The 10,556-nt window shown below is 48.0% G+C and overlaps 1 protein-coding gene across 1 annotated transcript in view; it reads right to left on the bottom strand.

Annotated features, from left to right (window-relative positions):
* Positions 1-10,264, bottom strand: part of micu1 (mitochondrial calcium uptake 1) — a gene marked incomplete at its 5' end in the record, with an annotated part of 14,497 nt that extends 4,233 nt beyond the window's left edge. The window contains 5 exon segments of the mRNA XM_024137983.2: positions 127-264; positions 4,715-4,797; positions 6,204-6,290; positions 6,293-6,320; positions 10,153-10,264. Coding sequence (XP_023993751.2) covers positions 127-264; positions 4,715-4,797; positions 6,204-6,290; positions 6,293-6,320; positions 10,153-10,264 — 448 coding nt within the window.
* Between the last annotated feature and the right edge of the window lie 292 nt (positions 10,265-10,556).

The raw sequence follows: 10,556 nt of genomic DNA, 5'->3' as shown, positions 1-10,556 counted from the left end.
AGAGAGAGAGCGAGACACAGAGAGAGAGCGAGACACAGGTGACAGATGACAGAGAGAGTGACAGAGAGAGAGAGGACTGTGCTACCCCTTCACTGTGATGTATTACCCGTCAGTCTGTCTCTGTACCTGAGCATCTTTGAACATCTTCTTGAGTCCCTTCTGCATCTGTTTGAGTTTACGTGACTGGACTCCGCTGTAGGACAGCAGCATGCCTCCAAACTGTCTCTCTGTTATACACCCATCCACAGGGTCGTTACGCATAAACTGGAGAGAGGGAGAGAAATAGAGAGGGGGAGAAAGGTGAGGGAGAGATGGGTGAAGAGGGAGAAAGAGGAGGAGAGACGAGTTACTATTATTTTCCATTATAAGTAGTGATGCTTGATGCAGGAATATGGGACCAAATACTACACTTTTGAATACGTTAACACACATACACTAAATGACCAAAAGTATATGGACACCTGCTTGTCCAACATCTCCTTCTATAACCATTAATATGGAGTTGGTCCCCCCCTTTGCTGCTATAACAGCCTCCACTCTTCTGGGAAGGCTTTCCACTAGATGTTGGAACATTGCTGCAGGGACTTGCTTCCATTCAGCCACAAGAGCATTAGTGAGGTCGGGCACTGATGTTGGGCGATTAGGCCTGGCTCACAGTCGGTGTTCCAATTCATCCCAAAGGTGTTCGATGGGGTTGAGGTCATGGCTCTGTGCAGGCCAGTCAAGTTCTTCCACAACGATCTCGACAAGCCATTTCTGTATGGACCTCGCTTTGTGCACGGGGACATTGTCATGCTGAAACAGGAAAGGGCCTTCCCCAAACTGTTGCCACAAAGTTAGAAGCACAGAATCGTCTAGAATGTCAATATCACTGTTTCAGCACGCTGCAGTGTTAAGATTTCCCTTCACTGGAACTAAGGGGCCTGAACCATGAAAAACAGCCCCAGACCATTATTCCTCCTCCACCAAACTTTACAGTTGGCCTATGCCTTGGGACGGGTAGCGTTCTCCATGCATCCGCCAAACCCAGATTCGTTCGTCTGACTGCCAGATGATGAAACATGATTCATCACTCCAGAGAACGCGTTTCCACTGCTTCAGAGTCCAATGGCGGCGAGCTTTACACCACTTCTGCCGACGCTTGGCATCGCGCATGGTGATCTTAGGCTTGTGTGCGGCTGCTCGGCCATGAAAACACATTTCATGAAGCTCCCAACTAAAAGTTATCGTGCTGACGTTGCTTCCAGGGGGAGTTTGGAACTCAGTAGTGAGTGTTGCAACCGAGGACAGACTCGCTTCAGCATTCGGTGGTCCCGTTCTGTGAGCTTGTGTGGCCTACCACTTCGACTGAGCCGTTGTTGCTCCTAGACGTTTCCACTTCACAATAACAGCACTTACAGTTGACCGGGGCAGCTCTAGCAGGGCCCAACTGACTTGCTGGAAAGGTGGCATCATGTGAAAGTCACTGTGCTCTTCAGTACGGGCCATTCTACTGCCAATGTTTGTCTATGGAGATTGCATGGCTGTGTGCTCAACTGTATACACTTGTCAGCAATGGGTGTTGCTAAAATAGCCGAATCCACTAATTTGAAGGGGTGTCCACATACTTTTGTATATATAGTGTATAGGTAAATTTGACACAATACTTTAGGTTCCAAAAGCCTGGCACCATCCCTACAGTGAAGCATGATTCTGCCACCACCATGCTTCACTGTAGGGGTGCTGCCACCACCATGCTTCACTGTAGGGGTGCTGCCACCACCATGCTTCACTGTAGGGATGGCAGGTTTCCTCCAGACGTGACCCTTGGCATTCAGGCCAAAGAACTAAATCTTGTTTCTCATGGTACGAGAGTCTTTAGGTGCCTTTCGGCAAACTCCAAGTGGGCTGTCATGTGCCTTTTACTGAGGAGTGGCTTCCATCTGGCCACTCTAACATAAAGGCCTGATTGGTGGAGTGCTGCAAAGATGGGTGTCCTTCTGGAAGGTTCTCCCTTCCCCCAGGGGAACTCTGGAGCTCTGTCAGAGTGAGCATCGTGTTCTTGGTCACCTCCCTGACAAAGGCCCTTCTCCCCCGATTGCTCAGTTTGGCCGGGCGGCCAGCTCTAGGAAGAGTCTTGGAGGTTCCAAACTTCTTCCATTTAAGAATGATGGAGGCCACTGTGTTCTTGGAGATCTTCTATGCTTCAAAAATGTTTTGGTACTGTGCATCGACACAATCCTGTCTCGAAGCTCTACAGACAATTCCTTCAACCTCATGGCTTGGTTTTTGCTTTGACATTCACTGTCAACTGCGGGACCTTAAATAGACAGCTGTGTGCCTTTCCAAATCATGTCCAATCAATTACATTTACCACAGGTGGACTCCAATCAAGTTGTAGAAACATCTCAAGGATGATCAATAGAAACAGGATGCACCTGAGCTCAATTTAGAGTCTCATAGCAAAGGGTCTGAACACTAATGTAAATCATGTATTTTTGTTTTTAATTTGTAATACAGTCGCAGAAATGTCTAAAAACCTGTTCTCGCTTTGTCATTATGGGGTATTGTGATGTCATTGTGGGGTATTGTGATGTCATACATTCTAGTCAGAATGTAGAAGATGGTGATGAGGAACCTATTGACATCAGCAGAGAGGGAGAAGTGGCTCTAAGTGCTGATCCGGGGTCAGTCCTGGTTCAGTCTGTGGAGCATTATGAAAAGGTCAGGATCTGACTGGGTAACAGTCATTAAAGTCCATTTATTTCTGCATTAATAAGCACTAAGCAGCGGTCCTTTATGTTACACACACACACACAGTGCCTTCAGTAAGTATTCACACCCCTTGACTGTTCCATTGGTTCCACTGCACCAGGCACACGTACAAACACCTTATTGGGCCTTTGTCCATTCTGCTTTTTTAACACAATAATATGACTCACACACAGGGGAGTAAGACAACAACATGGCTCCCGAATGCCGCAGRGGTCTAAGGCACTGCATCTCAGTGCTTGAGGCGTCACTACAGACCCTGGTTCGATTCCAGGCTGCATCACAACCGGGAGTCCKATAGGGCGGTGCACAATTGGCCCAGCGTGGTCTGGGTTTGGCCGGTGTAGGCCATTGTAAATAAGAATTTGTTCTATACTGACTTGCCTAGTTAAACAAGGTTTCTGTTAAACAAGGTTTCTGCACCTCATCTCTGTACCCCACACATACAATTATCTGTAAGGTCCCTCAGTCAAGCATTGAATTTCAAACACATATTCAACCACAAAGACCAAGGAGGTTTTCCAATGACTCGCAAAATAAGGGCACCTATTGGTAGCAACGCACCAATAGATGGCCAAAAACACATTTTCAAGCATGGTTGTGTCTGCATCATGTTATGGGTATACTTGTCATTGGCAAGGACTAATGACAAGCACATGATTGAAATACATGGAGTAGAGCTAKGCAACAACATGGCTCCCGAATGGCGCCTTGCAACAGAGCAGAGAAAATACATTCTCGTCCTACTGTGTTCCAGTTTCACTGCACCTGCTGCTACGCAGTATATTTAGGAGAACGAGAGAGAGAGAGAAAGAACGAGAGAAATTAGAGAGTCATTTCCCCAAATTTGAAACCAAGGTTTCAAAGACCTCTGATGAGAGTAGGCTACCCGTCCTGTTGGGGGAGGACGCAGAGAGCTGTGGCTTGGCAGCGCACTACATTGCTGCCTGCCATAAGTTGAGGGACAGTGTCTGACAGACCAATCAACCTGCACATGTCCTCTACTGTATGCTTATTGTTATTGTTGAATGTATGGTTATTTTGACCCTTGGTTATTGTTGTTACTGTTGTCACGTTGACAATTTTGATTCTTATTATTTTCATATTGTAAATATCCAACGTAAGCTTTGGCAATATGGACATTGTTACGTCATGCCAATAAAGCAAACTAAATTGGAAGAAGGAAAGAAAGAGAACAAGAGAGAAAAGGAACGAGAGAGAAAAGAAACAAGAGAGAAAAGGAACAAGACAGAAAAGAAACGAGAGAGAGAGGGTTTCTAAAGTGGATGAATGAACCTAGGAACGGCTTCTGGCTCAGCGATTACCACCTCTCAGAAAGAGAACGAGAGAGAGAGGAGGAGGAGGACTAAACAAAGAAGAACAATTATCCATGTTAGAACACTGCTGTGTCACAATGATCATATCTCCAGTATTCCAACTCCACGGATAGAACGCCGAGAGACTAATATACAAGGAGGCCAACTCCAGACCACAACATCATTACAGGGACTGTGGTTTAAATAGGAAGTAATTAACCGTTTACAGTGATGAACAAATTGTCCTGCACTGATGTGATCACTTTATACAGACTGCACTGTACTGGCAGTTTGACAAAAGAACACTGTCTTTGTGTTGCAGCTTCTCAGCTGTGCTGTGGAGCCAAGAGCAGGTATGTAGGGTAGAGGTATAGATGGGATAGGGGACAGTCACTGTGAGAATGAAGGAACAAAGGCTCAGACAGCCTCCTCCAAGGACTGACCCTCACGGATGCCTCATCAATTCACACATGCCCAGATATACCCCCCCCACACACACGTCCCTCTCTCCCTCCCCCTTCTCTCCATACTTCCATGTCCATTACTCCCTGTCTCAGTCCTTCCTTCTGTCTGTTAATCCTCTCTTACCACTCTGCCTTCAATCTCTCCTCCTTCCTAGCTTCCTGTTTCTGCCCCTCCCCCCCTACCTCTAGTTTAAGGACATCATGTTGTAGCTCTCTCTGGAACTCCAGGAAGTGGCCGATGGTCAGTTTGCCCTTCAGGTCGGCGCCTAAAGAGAGAAGAAATGGTGGACATTTTTTAAAAGGAATCCCTTTTGTTTTATTTATCTTATTTATTTCATCTTTCAGTTTATTACCTCTGTTTTTTATTTTATTTAAGGCTATTATTTATTGTTTTCCTTACATTTGTTTCTGTGAAGTGCTGACTGATTAATTGACTGACTGACTGGACTGATTAATTGACCGACTGACTGGTTGACTGACCGACTGACTGCCGTTGACTGACCGGACTGACTGGTTGACTGACCGACTGACTGGTTGACTGACCGACTGACTGGTTGACTGACCGACTGACTGGTGACTGACCGACCGACTGACCGAACTGACCGACCGACTGACTGGTTACCGACCGACCTGACGACTGACCCGACGACCGACTGGTTGACTGACCGACCGACCGACTGTTGACTGACCGACGACCGACCGACTGACTGGTTGACGACGACTGACGACTACCGACGACCGACGACGACGCACCGACTGACTGGTTGACTGACGACCGACCGACTCGGTTGACTACGACCGACGCTGGTTGACTGACCGACCCCGACGGTTGACTACGACCGACCGACTGGTTGACTGACGACTGACGACCGACCGAACCGACCGACTGACTGGTTGACCGACCGACTGACCGACTGGTGACTGACCGACGCCGACCGACTGGTTGACTGACACGACCGACCGAACTGGTTGACTGACCGACTGACTGACCGACTGCGACCGACCGAACCACGACTGGTTGACCGACCGACTGACCACTGCGTTGACTGACCGACCGACCGACTGGTGTTGACTGACCGACTGACTGACCGACTGACCGACCGACCGACCGACTGACGACCGACTGATTGACTGACCGACTGGTTGACTGACGCCGACCGACTGGTTGAATGACGACTGACTGACCGACCGACTGGTTGACTGACCGACTGACTGGTTGACTGACCGACTGACCGGTTGACTGACCGACTGACTGGTTGACTGACCGGCTGACTGACCGGGCTGACTGACCGGCTGACTGACCGCTGACTGACCGACTGACCGGTTGACTGACCGACTGACTGGTTGACTGACCGGTTGACTGACTACCGACTGACGACTGACTGGTTGACTGACTGACCGCGTTGACTGACTGACTGACTGGTTGACTAACTGACGACTGACCGTTGACTGACTGACCGTTGACTGACTGACCGACTGACCGGTTGACTGACTGACGGTTGACTGACTGACGACGACTGACGGTCTGACTTACCGGTTGACTGACTGACTGGTTGACCGACTGACTGGTTGACTGACTGACCGTTGACTGACTGACCGACTGACTGACGACCGACTGGTTGACTGACTGGTTGACTGACCGTGACTGACTGACTGGTGTTGGTTGACTGACCGAAGAAGTATGTGGTGAGAGCGGAGCTGCAGCCGCCAGTCTTCAGGGTGTTACCCGTAGTGGACCGGTCTCGATGACGCATCCCATACTGGTCTGAGACCTGATGATACTCTGGACCTGAGGAGAGAGAGAGGTTTTATTGTTTATTATCTACTTCACTTGCTTGGCAAAGTTAACATATGTTTCCCATAAAGCCCTTAAACTGAGAGGAGAGAAGAGAGGAGGGAGGAGAGAGAGAGAGGAGGGGAGGAGAGAGAGAGGAGGGGAGAGAGAGACAGAGGGGAGGAAATAGAGAGACAGAGGGGAGGAGAGAGAGAGGGGAGGAGAGAGGAGGGGAGGAGAGAGAGGGGAGGAGAGAGAGAGGGGAGGAGAGAGAGAGGGAGGAGAGAGAGAGGGGAGGAGAGAGAGAGGGGAGGGGAGAGATGGGGGAGGAGGAGAGATGGGGGGGGGACATTATACTACAGTGTTGTCAGCAGTGGAACGGTCCCGATGACACATGCCCATACTGTCTGAGACCTGAGGGAACAGATACGTCTTGATATGGACCAATTAAAACCATTACTAAACTTAATCATTTAATCTGTGAATGCCACTGGCTGATCCTTTGATCCAATCAAAAACGTAATTAAACCAAATAATGTATTGTATTATATTGAAATCAATCCCACATGAACCAAACATACTCTTAGCAACATAATGTAGCTTCATAGCGAGAGCACAGTGTGTCGTGCAAAGGATTCCATTATGGGCCTGAACCAATTATCTTTTCACAGTTGGACATACAAAGAAATGAACTCTACGCAGGAAAAATAAAATCATCTGCTCTTTCTGAGAGTGTAATGTGAAATTAATCAGAGGGAGACACTATGGTATTACACCTCTCTGTTGTCCTGAATGACACCCCATCCCTTTTATAGTACACTACATTAGACCAGAGCCCTATTCCCTTTATAGTGCACTACATTAGACCAGAGCCTATTCCTTTATAGTGCACTACATTAGCCAGAGCCCTATTCCCTTTTATAGTGCACTACATTAGACCAGAGCCCTATTCCCTTTATAGTGCACTACATTAGACAGAGCCCTATTCCCTTTATAGTGCACTACATTAGACCAGAGCCCTATTCCCTTTATAGTGCACTACATTAGACCAGGACCCTATTCCCTTATAGTGCACTCCTTTAGACCAGAGCCTATTCCTTTATAGTGCACTACATTAGACCAGAGCCCTATTCCCTTTTATAGTGCACTACTTTAGACAGAGCCCTATTCCCTTTTATAGTGCACTACTATAGACAGAGCCCTATATAGTGCACTACTATAGACTAGGGTCCTATTCCCTATATATGCACTACTTTAGACCAGAGCCCTATTCCCTTTTTAGTGCACTACTTTAGACCAGAGCCCTATTCCCTTTATAGTGCACTACATTAGACCAGAGCCCTATTCCCTTTTGTAGTGCCATACATTAGACCAGGGCCCTTTGTAGTGCACTACTATAGACCAGGGCCCTATTCCCTATATAGTGCACTACTTTAGACCACACCCCATGGGGAGTAGTGCTCTTTATTAGGGACAGGGTGCGATTTGTTATGCAGCCACTGTGTGTAGTATATTACACTCTCAAAAAAATAAAGGGAACACTTAAACAACACAATGTAACTCCAAGTCAATCACACTTCTGTGAAATCAAACTGTCCACTTAGAAGCAACACTGATTGACAATACATTTCACATGCTGTTGTGCAAATGGAATAGACAAAAGGTGGAAATTATAGGCAATTAGCAAGACACCCCCAAAAAAGGAGTGATTCTGCAGGTGGTGACCCCAGACCACTTCTCAGTTCCTATGCTTCCTGGCTGATGTTTGGTCACTTTGAATGCTGGCGGTGCTCTCACTCTAGTGGTAGCATGAGACGGAGTCTACAACCCACACAAGTGGCTCAGTAGTGCAGCCTCATCCAGGATGGCACATCAATGCCGAGCTGTGGTAAAAAGGTTTGCTGTGTCTGTCACGCGTAGTGTCCAGAGCATGGAGGCGCTACCAGGAGACAGGCCAGTACATCAGAGACGTGGAGGAGGCCGTAGGAGGGCAACAACCCAGCAGCAGGACCGCTACCTCCGCCTTTGTGCAAGGAGGTGCACTGCCAGCGCCTCCAGCAGTGCCACAAATGTGCATGTGTCTGCTCAAACGGTCAGAAACAGACTCCATGAGGGTGGTATGAGGGCCGACGTCCACAGGTGGGGGTTGTGCTTACAGCCCAACACCGTGCAGGACGTTTGGCATTTGCCAGAGAACACCAAGATTTGGCCAAATCGCCACTGGCGCCCTGTGCTCTTCACAGATGATAGCAGGTTCACACTGAGCACATGAGCACATGTGGACAGACGGACAGAGTCTGGAGACGCCGTGGAGAATGTTCTGCTGCCTGCAACATCCTCCAGCATGACCGGTTTTGGCGATGGGTCAGTCATGGGTGTGGGGTGGCATTTCTTTGTGGGCCGCACAGCCCTCCATGTGCTCGCCAGAGGTAGCCTGACTGCCATTAGTACCGAGATGGAGACCTCAGACCCCTTGTGAGACCATATGCTGACACATGCACATTTGTGGCCTGCTGGAGGTCATTTTGCAGGGCTCTGGCAGTGCACCTCCTTGCACAAAGGCGGAGGGTAGCGGTCCTGCTGCTAGGTTGTTGCCCTCCTACGGCCTCTCCACGTCTCCTGATGTACTCGGCCTGTCTCCTGGTAGGCTCCATGCTTCTGGACACTACGCTGACAGACACAGCAAACCTTTTTTACCACAGCTCGCATTGAGTGTGCCATCCTGGATGAACTGCACTACCTGGATGCGCACTTGCTGGTGGTTGTAGACTCCGTCTCTATGCTACCTACTAGAGGAGTGAGAGCACCGCCAGCATTCACAAAGTGACCAAAACATCAGCACGGAAGCATAGGAATCATGAGAAGTGTTGTCTGTGTGTCATCTCACCTGCAGAATCACTTCTCTTTTGGGGGTTGTCTTGCTAATTGCCCTATAATTTCCACCTTTTTGGTCTATTCCTTTGCAGCACAGCATGGTGAAATGTATTTGTTCAATCGAGTGTGCTTCTCTAAGTGGACAGTTTGATTTTCACAGAAGTGTTGGATTGACTTGCGGAGTTAACATTGTTGTTGTTTAAGTGTCTCCCTTTATTTTTTGAGCAGTGTATATATATAGCTTCTCTTCTTCTGTTATAAATATATAACAGCCCCTACCAGATGGTATGGCTACTGATACAGCCTGCAGTCTCAAACCATTTATCTATGTCCCCTAGGAGAAGAGAAGCAATATGACAGTATATTGAACACAATACAGGGGTTTCAGGCAGTCAGTCAGTCAGTCAGTCAGTCAGTCAGTCAGTCAGTCAGTCAGTCAGTCAGTCAGGTGTGTGCGTTTCACAGCTTGGCTGAGTAGATCATTCTGGTTGGTCGAAAGGGTACTAGCTATTTTCTAATAAACTCATGGTACAGGACTCCACGGCCCCTCGGGGATTATCCCTAACAAAAACGTTGTAGGCCTGCTGTGTGTGAGCTAATAACGTCATGTGATCCAGGTCTGGAGTCCTGTTCTATTGACGCCTCTTAGCGCCGTGGCGTCGGCCGTAATGGCCGTGGCGTCGACTGTAATATTGACCGTAGTATTGACCGTAATGGCCGTAGTATTGACTGTAATGGCCGTAGTATTGACCGTAGTATTGACCGTAATGGCCGTGGCGTCGACCGTAGTATTGACCGTAATGGCCGTGGCGTCGACCGTAGTATTGACCGTAGTATTGACCGTAATGGCCGTAGTATTGGCCGTAGTATTGACCGTAGTATTGACCGTAATGGCCGTAGTATTGACTGTAAGGCCAAAAGACAGCTGCTTATGAGGGCTGTATGATGGTGTTTGCTATAGTTGTTTGTTGACCTGTTCAAACTCCTCCAGGTCCACCTCTCCGTCTCCGTTCAGGTCAAACATCTTGAAGGCGATCTCAAAATTCCTCTGTGGCGCTGAGAGAGAAACACACAGGCGAGAAACACTACATTACATCTCACGATCAGACCTGGYTTCAAATACTACATCAACTCTCTGAAATAATTTGATAATTTGCTCTGGGTTTGCCAGGTGAGGCAGATTAGCAGGGTTGACTGTTCCAACTGGTTAAACTGCACCAGGAACAAGTTACAAACATACACAAAAAAAACACAGGGTCTTCATTGGGCCTTTGTCCATTCTGCTCCTATTATTTCTATGGGACTTACAATAATATGACTCACAGGAGTAATTCACAACGTGAGACCAACACCTACAGAGCCTTCAGATTGTATTCA

This window comes from Salvelinus sp. IW2-2015, unplaced genomic scaffold, assembly GCF_002910315.2.
Source record: "Salvelinus sp. IW2-2015 unplaced genomic scaffold, ASM291031v2 Un_scaffold1360, whole genome shotgun sequence".
NCBI lineage: Eukaryota > Metazoa > Chordata > Actinopteri > Salmoniformes > Salmonidae > Salvelinus > Salvelinus sp. IW2-2015.
The sequence above is the reverse complement of the archived record's forward strand: the minus strand, read 5'-3'. Positions and strand labels throughout refer to the sequence as shown.